General features: G+C 50.2%; 16 protein-coding genes across 16 annotated transcripts; 8 read left to right on the forward strand and 8 right to left on the reverse strand.

Annotated features, from left to right (window-relative positions):
* Nucleotides 1-121: 121 nt before the first annotated feature.
* On the reverse strand, nt 122-538 carry NEDG_00200 (nitrogen fixation protein NifU; the record flags this gene model as incomplete). Its single annotated transcript, XM_067687618.1, has 1 exon — nt 122-538. The coding sequence occupies one exon, from the start codon at nt 536-538 to the stop codon at nt 122-124; it is 417 nt and encodes a 138-aa protein (XP_067545326.1).
* A 62-nt stretch (nt 539-600) lies between these two features.
* On the forward strand, nt 601-1509 carry NEDG_00201 (serine/threonine-protein phosphatase PP1 catalytic subunit; the record flags this gene model as incomplete). The annotated part of the gene is made up of 1 exon (XM_067687619.1): nt 601-1509. The coding sequence occupies one exon, from the start codon at nt 601-603 to the stop codon at nt 1507-1509; it is 909 nt and encodes a 302-aa protein (XP_067545327.1).
* Nucleotides 1510-1544: 35 nt separating this feature from the next.
* NEDG_00202 (translation initiation factor 2A) lies at nt 1545-3200 on the reverse strand (the record flags this gene model as incomplete). Its single annotated transcript, XM_067687620.1, has 1 exon — nt 1545-3200. The coding sequence occupies one exon, from the start codon at nt 3198-3200 to the stop codon at nt 1545-1547; it is 1656 nt and encodes a 551-aa protein (XP_067545328.1).
* Nucleotides 3201-3336: 136 nt separating this feature from the next.
* Nucleotides 3337-4845, reverse strand: NEDG_00203 (bifunctional glutamyl/prolyl-tRNA synthetase; the record flags this gene model as incomplete). Its single annotated transcript, XM_067687621.1, has 1 exon — nt 3337-4845. One exon carries the CDS (start codon nt 4843-4845, stop codon nt 3337-3339), a length of 1509 nt encoding a protein of 502 aa, XP_067545329.1.
* Nucleotides 4846-5017: 172 nt separating this feature from the next.
* Nucleotides 5018-5494, forward strand: NEDG_00204 (uncharacterized protein; the record flags this gene model as incomplete). Its single annotated transcript, XM_067687622.1, has 1 exon — nt 5018-5494. The coding sequence occupies one exon, from the start codon at nt 5018-5020 to the stop codon at nt 5492-5494; it is 477 nt and encodes a 158-aa protein (XP_067545330.1).
* A 15-nt stretch (nt 5495-5509) lies between these two features.
* On the forward strand, nt 5510-6235 carry NEDG_00205 (uncharacterized protein; the record flags this gene model as incomplete). The annotated part of the gene is made up of 1 exon (XM_067687623.1): nt 5510-6235. One exon carries the CDS (start codon nt 5510-5512, stop codon nt 6233-6235), a length of 726 nt encoding a protein of 241 aa, XP_067545331.1.
* Nucleotides 6236-6478: 243 nt separating this feature from the next.
* On the forward strand, nt 6479-8293 carry NEDG_00206 (uncharacterized protein; the record flags this gene model as incomplete). Its single annotated transcript, XM_067687624.1, has 1 exon — nt 6479-8293. The coding sequence occupies one exon, from the start codon at nt 6479-6481 to the stop codon at nt 8291-8293; it is 1815 nt and encodes a 604-aa protein (XP_067545332.1).
* A 57-nt stretch (nt 8294-8350) lies between these two features.
* Nucleotides 8351-11782, reverse strand: NEDG_00207 (DNA-directed RNA polymerase II subunit RPB2; the record flags this gene model as incomplete). Its single annotated transcript, XM_067687625.1, has 1 exon — nt 8351-11782. The coding sequence occupies one exon, from the start codon at nt 11780-11782 to the stop codon at nt 8351-8353; it is 3432 nt and encodes a 1143-aa protein (XP_067545333.1).
* Nucleotides 11783-11809: 27 nt separating this feature from the next.
* Nucleotides 11810-12355, forward strand: NEDG_00208 (uncharacterized protein; the record flags this gene model as incomplete). The annotated part of the gene is made up of 1 exon (XM_067687626.1): nt 11810-12355. The coding sequence occupies one exon, from the start codon at nt 11810-11812 to the stop codon at nt 12353-12355; it is 546 nt and encodes a 181-aa protein (XP_067545334.1).
* Nucleotides 12356-12532: 177 nt separating this feature from the next.
* NEDG_00209 (V-type H+-transporting ATPase subunit C) lies at nt 12533-13666 on the forward strand (the record flags this gene model as incomplete). Its single annotated transcript, XM_067687627.1, has 1 exon — nt 12533-13666. The coding sequence occupies one exon, from the start codon at nt 12533-12535 to the stop codon at nt 13664-13666; it is 1134 nt and encodes a 377-aa protein (XP_067545335.1).
* Nucleotides 13667-13767: 101 nt separating this feature from the next.
* NEDG_00210 (uncharacterized protein) lies at nt 13768-14661 on the forward strand (the record flags this gene model as incomplete). The annotated part of the gene is made up of 1 exon (XM_067687628.1): nt 13768-14661. The coding sequence occupies one exon, from the start codon at nt 13768-13770 to the stop codon at nt 14659-14661; it is 894 nt and encodes a 297-aa protein (XP_067545336.1).
* A 17-nt stretch (nt 14662-14678) lies between these two features.
* Nucleotides 14679-15764, reverse strand: NEDG_00211 (pyruvate dehydrogenase E1 component alpha subunit; the record flags this gene model as incomplete). Its single annotated transcript, XM_067687629.1, has 1 exon — nt 14679-15764. The coding sequence occupies one exon, from the start codon at nt 15762-15764 to the stop codon at nt 14679-14681; it is 1086 nt and encodes a 361-aa protein (XP_067545337.1).
* Nucleotides 15765-15885: 121 nt separating this feature from the next.
* Nucleotides 15886-16551, reverse strand: NEDG_00212 (uncharacterized protein; the record flags this gene model as incomplete). Its single annotated transcript, XM_067687630.1, has 1 exon — nt 15886-16551. The coding sequence occupies one exon, from the start codon at nt 16549-16551 to the stop codon at nt 15886-15888; it is 666 nt and encodes a 221-aa protein (XP_067545338.1).
* A 214-nt stretch (nt 16552-16765) lies between these two features.
* Nucleotides 16766-17071, forward strand: NEDG_00213 (DNA-directed RNA polymerase II subunit RPB11; the record flags this gene model as incomplete). The annotated part of the gene is made up of 1 exon (XM_067687631.1): nt 16766-17071. The coding sequence occupies one exon, from the start codon at nt 16766-16768 to the stop codon at nt 17069-17071; it is 306 nt and encodes a 101-aa protein (XP_067545339.1).
* Nucleotides 17072-17083: 12 nt separating this feature from the next.
* On the reverse strand, nt 17084-18430 carry NEDG_00214 (translation initiation factor 2 subunit 3; the record flags this gene model as incomplete). Its single annotated transcript, XM_067687632.1, has 1 exon — nt 17084-18430. The coding sequence occupies one exon, from the start codon at nt 18428-18430 to the stop codon at nt 17084-17086; it is 1347 nt and encodes a 448-aa protein (XP_067545340.1).
* Nucleotides 18431-18545: 115 nt separating this feature from the next.
* Nucleotides 18546-18944, reverse strand: NEDG_00215 (uncharacterized protein; the record flags this gene model as incomplete). Its single annotated transcript, XM_067687633.1, has 1 exon — nt 18546-18944. One exon carries the CDS (start codon nt 18942-18944, stop codon nt 18546-18548), a length of 399 nt encoding a protein of 132 aa, XP_067545341.1.
* Between the last annotated feature and the right edge of the window lie 3 nt (nt 18945-18947).

Genomic DNA, 18947 nt, shown 5'->3' on the forward strand with positions numbered 1-18947 from the left:
TGGAAAGAATTTCTCTGAAAACACTCCCGAAAGAAAAGCTTTTCACCCTTTTTGAAGGCACCTGCTTTGTTGGAAAGAGACAGCGCCACATCTCAACACCGACCCAATGGCACCCTCCTACCTACACAGACACCCCCCTTTTCTTCTTGTAATCCTCAATAGCTGCTTTGATTGCGTCCTCGGCCAGAAGAGAGCAGTGTAGCTTGACCGGCGGTAGGGACAGCTCTTTAGCTATCTCGATGTTTTTAATAGCCAGTGCTTCATCGAGAGTTTTTCCTTTAATAAGCTCAGACGCAAGGCTACTGGAGGCAATGGCCGATCCACACCCGAACGTCTTTATTTTCACGTCTTCAATAATGTCGTTATTGACCTTTATCTGCATGCGCATAACGTCCCCACAGGCTGGAGCACCAACTAAACCAGTGCCTATGTTTTCCATGGCCTTGCTAAAGGTGCCTACATTACGCGGGTTGCTGTAGTGCTCTAGTACCTTGGCGTGGTAGTATCTTCCCATCCGTGCTAGTCCTTCAAGTCCCATCGTTCGTGAAAAATTCTACCTCCTCTTTTATTTATTTGCAAAAGTTTTCCCTCGGAGACCCTATGCCACAGAGCACCCAGCCAAGCCTTGACAAAATCATTGAGCAGCTCCTAAAGGCTAAACAGTCAAAATCAAGCACACCAAGAATCAACCTCTCTGAAAGCGACATTAAGTATCTTTGCAACAAAGGAAGAGAGATCTTCATGCAGCAGCCAATGCTCCTTGAAATGGAGGCACCTATTAAAATTTGCGGGGACATACACGGCCAGTACCCAGACCTGCTCCGAATCTTTGAGTGTGGAGGACACCCCCCAGAGAGCAACTATCTCTTCCTTGGGGACTATGTTGACCGGGGAAAACAGAGCTTAGAAACCATCTGTCTACTGCTAGCCTACAAAATCAAGTACCCCGACAACTTCTTCATTCTTCGGGGCAACCACGAGTGTGCAAGCATTAACCGGATCTATGGCTTCTATGAAGAGTGCAAGGACCGGTACACCTACAAAATCTGGAAAAAATTCACTGAAACCTTCAACTGTATGCCTGTAGCTGCCCTGGTTGACGGGAAGATCTTTTGCATGCACGGGGGCCTTTCTCCGGACCTTCAGTCCCTCAACCAGATCCGCACCATCCAGAGACCGACCGACGTCCCAGATAGCGGCCTACTTTGCGATCTTTTATGGAGCGATCCAGATAGGGAGGTTGCTAAGTGGGGAGAAAACGACCGAGGGGTCAGCTTTACCTTTGGAGCCGCTGTGGTTGATGAGTTCTTGAAGAAGCACGATCTAGACCTTATCTGCCGGGCGCATCAGGTGGTGGAGGACGGATACGAGTTCTTTGCCGGGAAGCGCCTGGTGACTATCTTCTCAGCGCCTAACTACTGTGGGGAGTTTGAGAATTCGGGGGCTATAATGGAGGTGGACGAAAACCTGGTGTGTAGTTTTAGAGTGCTTAAGGCATTAGAGGAGTAGGTGATAAGAGCTATTAAAATGTATCGTTATACCGTTTATTTTGGTGTCTTGTGCTTTTCTATCTTCTTAAGAAGGCCTTCTTTCTTTTGGAGCTTTAAGAAGCCACCAGGAACGACTTCGCCTTTATTCATTCTTTCTTCAATGGCCATGATTTCTTCAAGTTCTTTCTGAAGGGTAGCTGACTTCTTTTCTTTGGTTCTTTCTTTGTGCTTGATGACGTGTGCAGGCATCCATTCAGAGGTTTCTTCTGAAACGGCTGTTCTTAGCGATGGAGGGACGTAGGCAACCTTCTTTTCAACCTTAACCTTCTCTGGGGGGCTCTGGAGGTTTTTAAAGGGCTCGTCAGCCCCAAGGAACTTGCAGTCAATCAGCTCCTTAAAGTGTCTTTCGCCTATTTTTCTTGAGTAGTAGTCAAAAACAGCGACTTTGTTATCAATGGCCATTCTATTGGTGACAGCTGCAAGGTAGAACCTTCCACAGGGCGACCAGTCAATGATAGAGCACCCGACCATTTCATTTGAAGAAATGAAGATGTTAGAAGGATGCTCAACGATCTCTATCGTTCCTGGAAGGTTGTTCATTCCAGCTAGGCAGGCAATGTTCTCCTGCCGGTTGAAAAACATCTTGTTTCGCACTCCTCGCTTCAACTCTTTCACTTTTTCCAGGTTTCCGTTAAAAACGGTTATTTTGCTGGGGCTGTTGCCAAAACAGACGGCAAAGGTGTCTTTCTTCAGGAAGACAACGTCTGAGATAGGGTTTTCAACAGGGACGATTGAGAAAGTGAGCGCGGTCAGGTGGAGCTGGTAGAGGATCTTGGCGTCGTAGTAGGTGTTGGTATGCCCACTAACGGTGCAGAGACACAAAACGCTGTCCCTGCTGTACTTAGCGTCTCTAAAGAAAGACGTTGACATAAGGTTGTGTACGCCCACCTTCTTTATCCTTTGTGTACTCTCCAGGTTAAACACCTCTATGTCTCCGCCCACCTCTCCAAATATTCTAGTTGTAATCAGGCGCTTATTCACTACTGTGTATGTGAATGGAGCAGACAGTCCTAAATCCACCTCTTTACCTCCAAGGATGGAAAAAGCCTTCATTTTCATTGGCCGGATGGCTCTAATTGGAGCATTCTGCACCCCTTCTTTCTTTTGTATCTTTACTTTAGGTACTGGCTTTTTCTTGATGTTTGGGTTGGTGTTTGGGTTGGTGCTTGGGTTTGTGGTGGTAGGTTCAGGCACTGTGTCGACCTTAGCCTTCATTTCAGGTTCTGGGCTGGCCTCAGATGGTTGGGCTTGTGTGGGTGCGGGTGCGGGTGTAGGTGCGGGCGCCTGCTCTTCTTCTGCCTCCTGGGTGTATACGGCATACTCTGAGGACAGCTCAAACGATGAGACCTTCTCTGCGGTGTGGATGATGCTGGTATTAGATATGATGTTGAGTTTCTGATCTTTAGTGAAGATGGCAATGGTTGTTCCATTTGGTGCTATTTCCATGCGTTTGGTATCTGGAATCGGGAAGATGTTCTTTTCCTCCGTTTCAGTGTTGTAGACAGTTACTTCGTGGTTGTCAGCATATACCACAATTTCGTTGTGGGTCTTGCAATGATTGCAGGGCACTTCCACAGACTCCGGGTCTAGCGTGTCCAGAAGCACTCCGTTTTTGGTTACACAAACTATTTTGCTTGTAGGCCTCTCCATGCACTTTTAAAAAAATAATTATTTATAAGAAACACTGACTATGGGCTGGTAGGTCTGTCTGGTTTGTGGTATGGTGGTGGTTTATTTATTACTGAAAATGATTGTGTGTCCAAATATGGTAACTAACACGTGTCAGTTAATAACTGCGGCCAAAAAGACCAACGGCAATAGCTGGGGAGGTGCAGCCAATGCACTGGGCCTGGATTGGGGTGTTTGGCTTGAAGGGAATGCAGAGGGACTTGGCCCCCATTGCCGTAACTGTCCCGTCCTGGTCTTTTTCGGTGGTCTTTTGCTTGATTCCATCCTCGCAGGCTTCCTCGCCGCACCAGGAGGCTTTGGCCATCTGTTTCTGCTGAACGGCCTTCAGAAGGCCTTCAATCGAGTCAACCACGACTGTTCGGGCGTCTCTAACACTCTGGGCCTGGGTGAACATAAACGCCTGGATGGCGTCTAGCTCGCTGGCAAGGGTTTCAGGCGCATTTTCAAGAGAAACGGTTTTTTTGGTGGAGTTTGCTCGCCAAACCAGGGAGAGCGTTCCGTTTTGGAGGTCTCTGGGGCCCACTTCCACCCGGAGGGGCACTCCGCGGACTTCCCAGTGGTTAAACTTGCACCCTGGGCTGACAGACTGTGAAAGGTCGCTTTTGGCCCTGATTCCCCGCGCCTTGAGGCTGGCCTCTAGCTCCGATGCAGCTTCAAGCACCCGAGTGTTATCTTCAGCTGTGGTTTTTTTGGTTATGCCGCATGGAACAATAACTACCTGAACGGGCGCCACTTTTGGTGGAAGAACCAGCCCCCGATTATCTGAGTGGACAAGTATGCACACCCCGATTGACCGGGTGCTTAGGCCCCAGGAGTTCTGGAAAACAGGCGTCTGCGTGCCTGGGTTCTTTGGGTCCTCCACGCCCACCCCGAACATCCTGGAAAAGTTTGTTCCAAGCGAGTGGGAGGTAGCTGCCTGGATACCTCTCCCAGAGGAGGGAACAAATGCCTCAATGGTGGTGGTGTAGTCTGCTCCGGCAAATGTCTCTTTGATGCTTTTTCTTCCCTTAACGACCGGAACAGCTAGAACCTCTTCGTACACCCCGGCGTAGTGGTCAAGAATCTCCAAAACCTCTTTGTCGGCCTCTTCCCGCGCAAAGTGGGCAGTGTGCCCCTCCTGCCACAAGAACTCTCTTCCGCGGATGAAAGGCATTGGCTGGGTTGTTTCCCATCTAAGGATGTTGCACCACTGATTGACTTTAAGGGGAAGGTCTCGGTAGCTTTGGATCCATTTGGCAAAGTATGGGTAGATGATGGCCTCTGAGGTAGGTCTGATTGCAACCGGATTCTCCAAAGGCTTTCCACCGCACTCGGTGATCCAGGCCACTTCAGGCGCAAAGTTTTCCAGGTGGTCCTTCTCCCTCTCCAGGGCACTCTTTGACACAAGCATGGGGAAGTACGCCTCCTCTACGCCCATAGCAAGTATTTTTGCATCAAAATATGCCTTAATCGTGTTCCAGATGAAATATCCATTAGGCCTGAGAACGTAGCATCCATTAATGTCGTGGTAATCGAGAAGCTCTGACTTGGTGATGGTTTCTTTGTACCACCGAGGAAAGTCTTCTTCCTGGGTTGCGTCTATAGAAAACTTTTGTGTTTTTGACATGGGGGCGACAATTTACTGAAATATAAAGACCTCCCAAAAAATAAAGTAACCCTTACAGATAAAAATAAGAGAACGGGTTGTGTTTTTATAGGTCGGGTTGGTGTTCGGTAGATGGCTTGAATATTTGCTTGTTTTATCTCTTCTCTATTTTTCTAAATCTTTATTTCAAGGAATGAGTATCGAAAGCATTGTGGTGCATCCCTCTGACGTGCTCTTGAAAAAAGATACGGGTCTCTGTAAGCTTAGAGTAAAAAACACTGGGGACCTTGATTACGGCTTTAAAATCAAAAGCACCCACCCCGCCTGCTACTCTGTTCGACCAAGCACTGGCATTCTTCTGAAATACGACGAAATAGAAATTGTCATTAGGCAGAATCGGGGCAAAGACCAGGACATGCAGCACCACAAGTTTCTCTTGCAATTTGCCCCAGCAACGAAAGAGCTCATCCGCGAAAACCTCCAGGAGCTGTTCAATCTTCCAGGGATTGAAAAGGTGGAGAAAAGGCTCAGTGTTCTTTACAGCAGCGATGCAGACGTCTCGGCAGGGGAGGAGGCAGGCGAAAAACAGAGTCTCGTTTTTTTCGTTGCCTCTCTGTTCGTTGCCTACTACACCTCCATGCTCCTGAAAAAGATCCTCTTTGGGGTGTAGTGTTTGTTTTTTGCAATGAAAGAAGAAGCCCAGAAAGAAGGACACCCAAGCAACGAGGACACGCTTTTTGGCCTGCCCATAGCAGAGTATGCAGCACCAAACGCTTCAACCTCCAAGGACGCGGCCCCACAGCCCGAAACACCGCTTATACCCTCGCTAACGACCCCGATTAAAGGGGCGGAGGGGGAGTGCCTGCGCGCTGGAGCGGGCGTGGACAGACTTCTTGGGAAGATCATGGACAAGCTGCGCCGCGCAAACGTTAAAGTAAAAGAAGCTACTAAGCTGGACATTCAGGGCCTCTCACTCGAAGAGGACGTTGAGAAGCTAGAGAGTCTCTACCACGAGCGAGAAGCTGCAGAGGCCTCGCTTTTTCGGCTGAAAGTAGCTGAGGCCAGCAACTGTATGGCCCAGCACCTGCGGAGCCTGAAGAAGTCTTTGGAGAGGGCAGCAGAGTGGCAGGCGAAAGTGGAGAAGGCGGTGGCTGGAATGGAGAAAAGGCTGGAGGGAAGAAGGTCTTTTGCGGAAATAAGAGCGGGGAAGTTTTTACTTGAGAAGTACACAGAGTCTACTGAGCATCTGGGCCATGCTAGGTCCCTGGCCTCTGTTCTCGCCTCCGAGCTTAACCCCCCATCAAGCCTTGAGGTCCAGGAAGACTTTCTTCTGGCTGAAAGCCTCATCAAACTCTCGTCTGAGGAGGAAAGGTCAGCACAGCATCTGGTTGGTCTACTGCGCAAGCACTAACGCAAGCATTCAACCCCCTTCGGGGTTTTTCGGGGTTTCGGGTTTCCGGGGCTTTGAAACCCGAACAACAACCAATAAAGCTCATTTAAGTAGCATCGTGCCATAGCCCAGATCCCCACACTCCTACCGTGCCGTATCATGTCGTACCGTGCCGTACCGTGCCGTATTGTATCTTGCCACCCGAAATAACCCAGACCCAATCTTGCCATCATAAATATTTGATGTCGTTATAATTTTTTTACAATGCCAGAGAGCGCAAGCAAAGAGACCACCACACCCAAAGCTGCACCAGTGAAAAAGAGCACTAAGCAGACACCTGTGGAGAAGCTGACCAAAAACATGAAGGAAGCCTGGAAGCAGCGCAACTGGCTTCTGCTCGGTGCTGCCCCTCTGGTCTACTTTATGGAGCTTGTAATACTTGCAATCCAAAGAACAGTCAACTTATTTTCAGCAATGACCATAACAGTCTTTGACTATATCCTAGTGTCGCTGTTTATAAAGAAGACGTGCCAGGTCTTTGCCAACCCAGCAGATGAAATCTACACCACCATTACCAAAATATGGCCAGAACCTGAAAAGAAAGACACAAAGGCCACAACAGACGCCAAAGAGAAGAAAGTAGACTTAACTGAAAGAGACAAACCTGAAAGCCAATCAAAAACGTTTTTGCTAGCAAAAGCTGCTGAGTCGTTACTGAGTGGCGTACTGTGGGTAGTTGACCTAGTAGTAAGAGGCATTGAGTATGTCATAAGTTTAGCCATTGCCATAGGCCAGCTTATCTTTGACAAGGTGCTCAGGGTCATTGCTGCACCCGTATTCCTAGTCTCAAAAATCGTCACTTCTTTTTTCTCCTACTTTAAATCAGTTACGCAGATCTATCTTTCAACCATTCCATACCTCGGCAAACTGTTCGCGCGCCCGGCAGCACCTGGGGGCCTCATTGACATAGCACACGAGACAGACCTGGTTCTTAGAACCTACTACCACCCCCTCCTAGCACAGGCCCCAGGCGCCACACTGGCAGCCCAAATTGCAACCACCGAGACTGGGATTACTGAAATGTGTGAAGTCCTCAAAAGCAGAACATCCCAAGGCTTCAGCCTGCTAACAGCCATATGCAACCTCTACCTCAAAGTTTGGGTCCTTTCAGGTGCACTGGTTACTGGATCTTTTCTTCGGATGCTCTACGATTTTGTAGATCTACTGATCACCCGAGGGGACAGGACGGAAATACTTCTCTTCCTGGGCACACTGGTGGTGCTTTATCTCACCTACCTTGCTCCAGGCCTCATCTCCAGCACCGACCCATCTGTCCTCCTCCTTGGGCGCACCCGATGGAGCACACTGTTCAAGGACTGGTCCGTAGAGCGTATGCCTTATATTGAACTAGTTCTAGGAGTGGCTGCGGCCAACCTGTTTCTGTGCTACCGGTTCCTGACCCAGCCAGTGGCCGAACCTGAAGAGGAAAAGAAGGGCCGCTCGGGGAAGAGCAAGCTATCTGAAAGACTGGATCTAAACTACACCCTCACACTGATAAGCACGCTTTTCCTGGTGCTTATGTCAATGGCCAAGTCTCTGAACGTCCTAGCTGGAGGTCCAAACTCAGTGGCTGAAACGGGAGCCGGCGCCCTCATCTGGATAGGCCTGGCCCAGTGTCTTCGGGACGCCCAGTCACTCCTCCACCACCTTTCCACGAGTAGTGAAATGCATCTTGTCCAAACGCTTCTTTTAATGCTGATGTGCTCCACCTGCATGGTCAGTGCCCCAGGCTTCGTCTGTTTCGGGATTATGGGTATTTCAGGTGCTTACCTGATTTCCTCGCTTCAGCCAAGGGTGCTTGAGGAAGTGCCTGAGGACGAGGTGGCCAAGCACTGGATTTATCTAGGGATAAGAGGGGCGCTGGTTGCTATCGTTCTATCTACCATGAGCCAAAGCATGACTGACGATGTATGGAGAATCTTTGTCTACATCAGGGTGTTTATGTACGGTTTATACGATCTTTTCTGTTCCGATCTCTATCTTTTCAGACAAGGCATCAAAATGGCTATCTTGGGATAGGATGCTGGTCCATCACCAGGCACAGCGCATAACCACAGTAGTTTATTACTTACTTTACTATATCCTCTTCCAGGTCTCAAGACGCATCTGAACGGAGATACACATGGCCATCATTTCCTGGGTAAGAAGCTTGAAGGCATATGGCATGTGAACGGCACTGATGTCCGTCCTTGTACCACAGAGCTGGCAGGCAAAAATGCCCCTTTCTCTGTTTCCACTGCAAAAGATACCACAGGTGTTGCAAACAAAGACTTCAAACTTATCACTGACGTCACAGAGTCTTTCCTTAAGGAAAGCCGCTGCTCCGTGAGAGATCATGCAGTCCCTCTCCATTTCTCCAAATCTAAGACCTCCATCCCGGCTTCTTCCCTCAACTGGCTGCCTGGTAAGAATCTGTACGGGCCCCTGGGCTCGGGCGTGGATCTTGTCCGCTACCATGTGCTTGAGTCTTTGGTAGTACGTTGGTCCAATAAATATCTGACTGCGAAGCTTTCTTCCGGTAAACCCTGAGTGCATCACCTCAAAGCCTCTCTTCTGGAACCCGTGCTTCTGCAACTCTTCACCAATCGCCTCAACGCTCTGCCCAGCAAAGGGGGTGGCATCTCCCTCAGTGCCTGCCATAGCACTTACCTTCCCCAGCAGGCACTCAACCAGGTGCCCAATCGTCATTCTACTGGGAATGGCGTGGGGGTTGATGATAATGTCGGGAATGATGCCGTCTGCGGTAAATGGCATGTCCTCGGGCGGCAAAACAATCCCAATCGTTCCCTTCTGTCCGTGGCGAGAGGCAAACTTATCGCCCATCTGTGGCACACGTGCTGAGCGCACTCTAACCCTGACGTACCTGTACCCATCCTTGGTCGTTAGAATCACCCGATCAACCACTCCAGTTTCTGTGCCTCGCATGGGCGTGCTTGCGTCCCGAAAGCCGTCGGGGGAGCTAACCACCTTGCCTATCAGAACGTCTTCTCCTGAGACCCTCGTTCCCGGGAGGATTAGGCCGTCAGTGTCGAGCTTTTCATAGTTCAGGTTCTTCATTCTCTGCACCGACTTTCTTTCGGGGCGGACAAAGCACTCCTGCTCCTCAGGCTTGGCCCGGGTTTCCAGGTCGCTATACGTCCGATAGAAGAAGCTGCGAAACAGGCCGCGATCGACAGCCCCGCGGTTCATAACCACACTGTCCTCCTGGTTGTACCCCGTGTAGCAGGCAATGGCGACAATCGCATTCTGACCGGCTGGGAGCTCTCTAAACCTAAGGAACTCCATGCTTTTGGTCGTTACCAGGGGCTTTTGCGGGTAGCAAAGAACGTTGCACAAAGAGTCCATCCGCATCAGGAAGTTGGTGGCATATGTGCCCATCGCCTGCTTCCCCATGGCGCTCTGGTAGGTGTTCCTAGGGGACTGGTTGTGGTCGGGGAAGGGAACAATGGAGGCACAGACCCCAAGAATCATCGCTGGGTGAATCTCGCAGTGGGTGTAGGCAACACCAGGGTTTGCCTCCAGGTCCTCGGGCTTAATGGCCACCATGGCCGTTTCCTCCTCCTCCACATCGATGTACTCGATGCATCCCTCACGCACCAGCTCAGACCAGGTAAACGGCGCAGCTGCCGACCTCTCAGAGCGCCTGGCGTCTAGGAACGCGGCCAGTTTAAGGGTGTTCTCCTCGACTATGAACAGGGGGCGGCAGGCACGGCCCCCATCGGTGTTGACGCGAATCTCTTTTTCTCTAAGGTCCCTGATAATGCCCATTTCCTGCGAGAGCTCGCCTGCCCGTCTTAGTGACTTGAGCGTTTCAATCAGGTTTTCAGGTGAGCGGTGGACACCGACCCAAGAACCGTTAACAAAGATTTTAGTGGCATCAGCAATGGCGCTTGGACTTACCTCCTCCAAGCCCTCCAGCCCACACTCTTCCAGCAGCTCAATCACACTGGTGGAGCTAATGCCAACGGAAACGTGCGACATAAGGGCCAGGTTCTTAACCAGGCCGCAGGCCTGGCCCTCAGGCGTTTCTGCCGGGCAGACAATCCCCCAGTGGCTCGCGTGCAGCTGCCTGGGCTTGGCTAGCTTGCCGTCCCGGCCCACGGGGGTGTTGACCCTTCTTAGGTGGGAGAGCGTCGAGGTGTAGTTGTACCTGTTCAGGACCTGGGCCACCCCGGCGCGGGCCTGCATGCTTTTAGACTGCTCCCCCCAGTTTCCGGTGGCCAGGGAGTACCTCAGGCCCTGGGTCAGGGTCGTTGTTCTTAGGCCAATGACCAGGTTTAGGTCCCGGTTGCCGTCGATGCATCTTTGCATGTGCTTAGCCAGCTCGCTGCACATCTTCTTGAAAAGCGTCCGGAAAAGGCCTGCCATAAGCGGCCCAGCTAAATCAAGGCGCTTTCTCCCATAGTGGTCCCTGTCCTCCTGCTCCCTCCGTCCCAGAGCGACCAAAAGCAGCTTGTGGATCGCATATCCAAAGAGGTAGGCTTTTTTGGTCTCGCAGAACTCTTTGACGCCAACGTGGGGGAAGAACTCTTTCTGGAAGAGGGCTTTGGCAAACTTGATCCGCTTTTCCTTGGAGTATCCTGCTGGAGCGACTCTTTTGCCAACGTAGTCGAGCGCCACCTCCTGGTCCTGAATGACAAAAGCCTCTTCCACGCTTGGCCGCAGCATAGCCAGCATCTCAGTATCTGAGAAGTCGTAGCAGATATGCTCAAGTATTTCCTTATCAGAAACAAAGCCAAGAGCTCTAAAAATAACGACCACGGGAATGTCCTGTTTCGCGTGGGGGAGCAAGGCGCGCAGCAAGTATCCAGTGCCCCCCGTTGTTTCCAGGGTCCTTGAAATGAGCCTGATGGTTAGGGAAGAGGGTATTTTGTGGCCGTGCTCGGGCATGGAGCGGATTTCGGCGGTGTGGGTGAAGGGGGAGGGTGGAGCCTTCTTGAAAATGTAGACGAGGTTGGTGGCCATGCGCTCGTGGGCAATAAGCACCTTTTCTGAGCCGTTGATGATAAAGTACCCCCCCTGGTCGTACGGACACTCTTCCATTCGGTTAATGTCGTTTTCATCAATGTTGTGGTAGATGCAGTACGAGGACTTAAGCATTACTGGAATTGAGCCAATTGGCACTCTTTTGTACAGCTTGACCTCAGGCTCGTCGTCGCCAACCTGCTCGGTTTTGGTGATGTCAATGTACAGCGACGAGGCGTAGGTAAGGCTTCTGGTTCTGGCGTCGTTGGGAAACATTGGGGCGGTGGTTCCGTCTGTCTCCGTCATGGTAGGCGGCCTGCTTAAATAGATCTGGCCAAACTTGATCGTGTACTTCCGGGCCAGCGCCTCGTCGCCGCTCGGGCTCTGTGCTTGTAGAACGATGGTTGAGTTTTCGTCAACGATTTCTTGTAGCGTTGTTTGTATAAATTCGTTAAAAGAGTCTAACTGTTGCCGAACTAGTCCTTTTTCTTTAAAGAACGCCGACACAACCCGCCAGCAGTCTTCCTGAGAGACTTTCTTCATTCCCGAAAAAATTATTTGTTCGGTTAAATGGAGAAGACGCTCTTCCAGATATTCAAGACGCCCTCGTCGTCTTTCTCACAGAGCTCGCTAAAGAAGGTATACTACGACCTAATGAAGAAGGTCCACCCAGACGCCTCCTCAGCCATTCCAGTGCGAGAAAAGGAGGCTTTGTCAGGGTTTCTTAGCCAGGCGTATGCTAAGCTCAAGGACGACTATCGACGAAGCGTCTACTCCTACTCGGTGGAGCACAACAAAAACCTTGTCCAAAGAACCTTTGCCAACGTTCAAGACTTCTTTGGGACGGGGGACACACTGACTGTCATTGACACTGCCAAAGACCGCGTAGGCTGTGACCGCAAAATGGTTGATCCCGAGTTTCTTGATCGGATACTCAGTCTAGAGGATGCCATTGAGCACTCCACGCCCGAAGAGCTCCAAGGCCTGGAGAGAACCGTTGCCGAGGAAATAGACAAGTGTCGAAGGAACAGCACCGACCTCATGCACCTGGTTCGGTGGAGGTACTTCAACCGCCTCCTAGAGTCTGTAAGAAACAAGGAGCTGGGTCAGTGCTAGGGTATGGCTGAGGTATGGCTGTGGTAGTCCGGGGCCAAATAAAACGAAGAGTTGTAATTTAGATAGTTTTTTGCAGGAGCACTGTGGCGCAATGGCAGCGCGCTGGGCCCATAACCCAGAGGTTGTAAGTTCGAGCCTTACCGGTGCTACTTTTTATTTTCATTTGTTTTTTTTCCCATGCACATCCTTGTTTCTCTGCCTCTGGACGAGCCTGTAGAGGAAGATATTTTACTCTCCAACGTAAGAAGGGGGCTAGGGTCTTCAGGTAAAGACTGTGACTCTCTGGCCCTTCCAGGAATTGAGAGCGAATCGATCGATTGTCTTTTTGACGCTGAAGAAAGGGTCTCTGCGCTTGAAACGTTGGCCCAGGACACGATTAGAAAGTACTTGGCAGCATACAACGCCATCAGCGAGGCTCCAGTGAGTGACACGCAGATTCTTGGAAAGACTTTTGACCATTTTCTTAAAACTTTTGCCTGGAACAGCACCAAGTACCCGCAAAGCACCAAAATCACCGACCTTCTCTCGTCGATGGAGCAGGAGCTTGCCACGGCCATTGAGGCGTACAGCGAAAAGAACCGAATGTACCTGAACGAGAAGAAGAAAAAAGAGGCTCTCTCGCGGCGGCGGTCGGGGTCCATCTATGACCTGGACATAAACACGATTGCCTACAAAGAGGGCGAGCTGACTGCCAACAGTTTTTTCCGGAAGTACTACCTTGGGATACGTGAAAAACTTCGGGAAAAAGACGTTGAAAAACTTGAAAGTATTGAGGGGTTGTTCGTGGAGTCTAGAAACTGTGTTTTTAAGGGCACGGACGGGGAGGTTTATGAAATACTTGGGCGCTCGGGTGCTAAGGAGGAAGTTCTGAAAGACTTGGAAAAGCAGGGGTATTACGTTAAGGAGCAGGCTGAGACGTACGCTGAGTACCTGAAGCTCTGCGAGCAGGACGAGGAGGCGCTGGTTCAGTTTGAGCAGGTCCGGAATGCCGTTTTTCTTCTGGTTTCAGCCAATCTTCAGAAGCTCTATGGGCTTTTGGTCCACACCAAGCACCTGGGGGTCTACATTGAGTCTATTCTCCGCTTTGGGCTGCCCTCGACCTTCTGCTTCTTTATTCTGGAGTTCAAAAACCAGGGCAAGGTGCTTTCGAAGTGGAAAAAGCTTGCCAAAACCTGGAAGTACTCAAAAAGAGTGACAACGGTTGATAAAAAGATTTCATCGAGCAGTGCAGAGTCTGTTTATGACTTTGTCTACAAGATTGTTGCAGGCTTTGAGATGAGTCCGAGCGAGGAGGCAGCAGGCGAGATCTGAGGCGGGCGGCAGTGATTGGGCAACATCAATCACTTTCAGGTTTTGAAACGATCCAATCGGTATCTATCCCCCAGAATAAATAGAAACTGAAACGCCCCGTTATGGATGAAACAATGTCAGGGCCAAAAACCAATGCCCTTGTGGAAGGCGCGCCCCTGGTAGCCGAAAGCGCTCGCACGGGAAGGGTTCCAAGTCCATCTGAAAGTGGTACCGAAGAAATTTTTTGTAAGATTTGCTATTCCTTTGAAAACCCGCTTGGGAGCGAGGAGGACCTTATCAGCCCGTGCGGGTGCAAGGGAACAATCAAATACGTCCACCGCCACTGCCTGAAGATTTGGCGGTTTAAGGGGAAGCTTATCAAAGACGTTAAAGTTTGCGAACAGTGTTTTTGTGAGTACCAGGTAGATGACGAAAAAAAGGTGTCATCAAGCATTGTGGCCGTTGCCACCGTGTCTATTATTCTCTCTCTGCTTTTGGCCACAAACCTCTTCGTGTCATCGACAGCAGATACGCTTTTTTTCATTGCTAACGACATTTCAGCGGTTTTTTCGGGGGGAAGGATTGAGAGTCTTTCTTTTGGGGCGCCAGTGATTGTTTGCAACATGGCAAGTATTGTGGCCGAAAGAAGACAGCACAGCGCCCCGGGGAGTAGGTACGTCATTAAAAAACTAACTGACTGCCGCGGAGTTGACCACTTTGCCAGTGTGGAGAAGAAGGATGTGTACACCCTGAAAAACATCCACATCCTGGGCTCCCAGGAAAGTGGCTGGTTTACCACCGTGACGCTTCTTGGGCTGTTTTACGTTCTGATCTTTGAGCAGACGACAGCGCTTCTGGTTAACTTTATGCTGGTGATCTGGCGGGTGCTGTCCTTTGGAACGGCTATGGACTGGGCGCTCTACGCCATCCTCACAAGCTACGTTTATTTCCGGATGTTTACCGCTTTAAGACAGTGCATGGACATTTATTGCATGTACGCCATCAATGCCTACTAATGGGGCAATAAAGGCTTTTATTGAATGAGGATGTCGGTGTAAAGGTCGGTGGGGGCGCATCTTTGGGAGTTGAGGGAGACTTCTTTGAGAGCGGCCATTTCTCGGTGGGCCGCTTCGCTTAGCTCGGAAACAGTCCTGCCAGCGTCTTCTCCGAGATAGTCTTTGGTCTTTTCAATCGAGTCGTGGTTTTCAAAGGTCTCAACCTCCTGCTTGGTCCTGTACCCGGAAAACGCGTCGGTCATTGAGTGTCCGTTGTAGCGGTAGGTTACACACTCCAGAACGATGGGGCCTTTGGTCAGGGCGTGCTTCCTGGCAAACTTGAAGGCGCTGGCGACAGCAAAGACGTCGGTGCTGTCCAGGCGTATGCCTGGAACAAAGGAGAAGCGGTCGTAAAAGGACTCAGAGGCGCTGGCCCGGTTAACGCTTGTTCCCATGCCGTACCTGTTGTTCTCACAGACAAAGACGATTGGAAGGTTCCAGAGCGCAGCCATGTTCAGGGACTCATAAACCTGGCCCTGGTTAGCAGCGCCGTCACCAAAGACAGCGACCGTGACTTCTCGGCACTGGAACTTCTTCCACGGGAGCATTGTCCACGACCCAACCGGCTCCCCAGGCTTATCTTCACCGGTTTTTTTCAGGCAATCAGGGTCCTTTAAAAGCTCGCGGTACTTGTGGGCAAAGGCCGCTCCCAGGCCGAGAGAGACCTGGGCGCCCACAATGCCGTGTCCTCCAAGGAAGCGCTTCCCGTACAGATGCATGGACCCGCCCTTGCCCCGGGCGCACCCCTCGCTTGATCCAACCTGCTCGCAAATGATCTCTTTTGCATCAACTCCAGTGATAAGAGCAAAGCCGTGGCATCGGTAGCTGGTGATAACCATGTCTTCAGGGCCCAGGTGCAGAGATATGCCAACAGGAATCGCCTCCTGCCCAATGGAGAGGTGGCAAAATCCACGGATTTTTCCGCTTTGGTAGAGGCTACTTAGCACCATTTCCATGTGCCGAATGCGGAGCATCTCCCGGCATGCTTTCTTAGCGTCATCTGGGGTGGCGGTGCTCTTGCTCGGGCTTTCAGGTCCGTGGCTGATTTTATGGAGGTCAAACATTTACAAACAAACAATTCCTTGGTTTTGTGGCTGCCTGCCGTAATTAACTAAGGTTCAGGTAAGGGTGCCCGTTAGGGTTCAGGCAGGGATAAAAGTTATTGAGCCATTTATTGAACCTTATTTAATGCATCTTTACATCGTCACTGGGCAGCTGCTCTTTTCGGCGCAGGCCAAAAACCCGGCTGATAGCTCGGTAGGTCAAGGTGTCATAAATAGTTGGGGCTTGTGGGGGGGCTTCTCCTTTCTTTTGCTTCTTCTTCAAAGCTTTCTTGCCAATGTCCTTTTTTGGCGCTTTTGGAATAAAAGTGATTGCCAGATCAAAGAACTCAAAGACGGCAAAAGCCGCGATGGCCACGGCAAAAAGAGAGGGCATGAAGAACGTTCCTCTTTTTTCTTTGGCTCGGGTTTCTCTAAACCTGTCCATGAACCCTGACGGCGACTTAAACAGCACCCAGTCGTACGCCTCTTTTAGGTTCGCGTCGGTAAGTATGGAAAACCCGCGCACCACAAGGTGTGTTCGCTCCTTTCCACTCAAGCCCTGGACTGGGACGTTCTTCTTGTTTCTTTCCATCTCGTAGCACTCTTTGATAAGCGCGCTCTTCCTCTTTTTCAGCACATCGAGTGATGTGTCTGGTGTAGCGTCAAACAAGGTGTAAAGGGTGGTGTAGGGTCCTAGTTGGTAGAGGTCTTCGATGTATAGAGCGACCTTCTTTATTCTTTCGTCCGTGAGTGCCCCCATAAGACTAGAGAGGCACATGACCAGGCATGCGGCAACAGACAGCTTCATTCTAAACATAAAAAATTATTCCTATATTGCTTTTTGGGTTAGTAGTCTGTTTTCCCGATTTAGACATATTGAGGACCCCAACGTCTCAACACTTCGGCACTTCGGTATGCCAATGTCTCAACACTTCGGCACTTCGGCACTTCGGTATGCCAATGTCTCAAACACCGAAAACCGAAAGCTATGTCTGTCTGTCTGTGAGTTGCAAATATTTTGTATGGATACACTGCAGAAGGAGAAGATAGTTATTGTCGAGGACAAGATAGCTAACTCGATAGAACTCCTTATCAGAGACGAAGACCACACCCTGGGGAACGTCCTAACCTCTGAACTTTTAAGAAGGGAGGACGTTGCATTTGCAGCTTACAAGATACCACACCCGCTGCAGAACATAATGAAGCTCAAAGTCTCTCTGGAACACACGAGCAAAACACCCGTTGACGCGGTCAAAGAAACCCTCGCCTCCCTAAAAGAAGACTGCGACGCCCTTCTAGCCTCTCTGTCCTTCTACCGCCATGAATAGCCATCAAACGCTTTATTGTGAATCTAGAACGGGGATAGCTACCCCGCCAAGGATGATGCCTGCACCAATCAGGCGCCAGTGCCCCTTAAGCTTCCTGGAAACGGAAACGTCTGCCCCTACGTCTGCACAGATTGGGACGGCCAAAATGAAGGTGGCGCTGTCCTTGGTAGCTGAAACTATCTGGACGCGGCTGGAACAGCTGCCAATGTTAATCAGGATCTGCTCTTTGGCCGTGAGAGGTTTTGAGAGCGCCGGGATCCCTGAAACCAGCTTCTCGAATAAACTGTAGGAAATGTCCATTTCCCTATACACCTCAGGAAGAGTTTCAGGTTTTCCAATGATTTGACCGACTAGCTTATCCCCGCGGCAAAAGAAGGGGTCTATTTCTGTGCCAATGCCTACCAGGCCCCCAGAAATGGCTACTTTTAGGGGAATAGACTCAGCAAAGAGAGAAACGGCTTTGGTGCGGACGGGGCGGCACGAGAACTTCCCATTGACTCGCTCGAGTATGCCGGGACGTATTTCCAGCACGTCTCCCACCTCAACGTACCCCTTGGTTAAGCACCCGCCAATAACACCGCCTTTGTAGCTTTCTGGCTTGCACCCAGGCTTATTAATGTCAAAGGACCTGATTACCTGAATGCGGAGGGGGGTGCTGTAGTTTCTGACAGGCACGGGGATGTAGTTCACAATGAAGTCAAGAATGGCATCGAGATTGCACCCTATTTGTGCAGAGGTGGGTATAATTGGCGAAGATGCAGCTGTTGACTCCTTGGTAAATTCCTGGATCTGTTCGTGGCTTTCCAGGGCCTGTTCTCTAGTGAGAAGATCTATCTTGTTCTGAAGAATGATTACCTTATCTAGACCGACCACATCAATTGCTTTCAGGTGTTCAATGGTCTGGGGCTGTGGACAAGGCTCATTGGCCGCGACAATAAGAATGGCCGCGTCCATGATAGCTGCCCCTGTGAGCATTGTGTCCATAAGCACTTCGTGTCCTGGACAGTCAACAAAAGAAACGTGTCTTTCTAAAACGATCTTTCCTTTACAGTCTTTGTTTTTGCAGGTTTTAGGCTCTTTTTGGTTGCTAGCTGTGGAGATGTAGCACTCTGGTCTCTGGCAAGTGCCTTCAATGCACTTGTAGATCTTAGCATTGGCATAGCCTAGTTTGATGGTTATGTTTCTTTCTAGTTCATTCTTAAAACGGACTGTTTTTACACCGCTGATAGCTTTTACTATGGTTGACTTACCATGGGCTACATGACCAATCATTCCAATGTTAACCGTTGCTTGGTTCTTCATAATTTCGTAATTTACTGGACTTAGCTCTATTCCGTCTACAACCACTTTACTGTCCATTGGGGCTAAAACTAAAATAAAAATAACTCTTTAGCTGTTTGGGTCGGTGCTAGGTAGTGGTACAGTGCTAGGCAGTGGTAGGTAGTGGTACGACACAGTACAACACGGTACAGTGCTAGGTGGTGGTACGACCAAGAAGGTGGCAAAGGGCGGAATGGAAGGTAAAGAGAGAGAGAGAGGTGGCTGTAACTACGGGTGAGGTGTGGCTTTGGTTGTTTTCTGAAAGCCTGCCTACCACCTGAACCTTCTGCCTGACCATTGTGCCCTTTACCCGGGCTACTTTTAACTCTTCAACTATTCGCTGCTTAGCTTCGGGAGATACGTCCGTTACGTCAAGGATGCCCCTTCCTGAAGCATCGTGGACGTGGTACTTGCTCCGAGTCATTCTTTTGTCAACGTAGACCACAAAAAGGCTTTCTTCAGTGCTTCTGCCATGAACAAAGTTTAGGTGGTACCTTCCCTCAAGAAGACTGGTTGCCGAGGTGCCTATGCTGTTGTATGTCTCTCCGTCCATTTT

Source organism: Nematocida displodere (assembly GCF_001642395.1).
Source record: "Nematocida displodere strain JUm2807 chromosome Unknown 1, whole genome shotgun sequence".
Taxonomy (NCBI): domain Eukaryota; kingdom Fungi; phylum Microsporidia; genus Nematocida; species Nematocida displodere.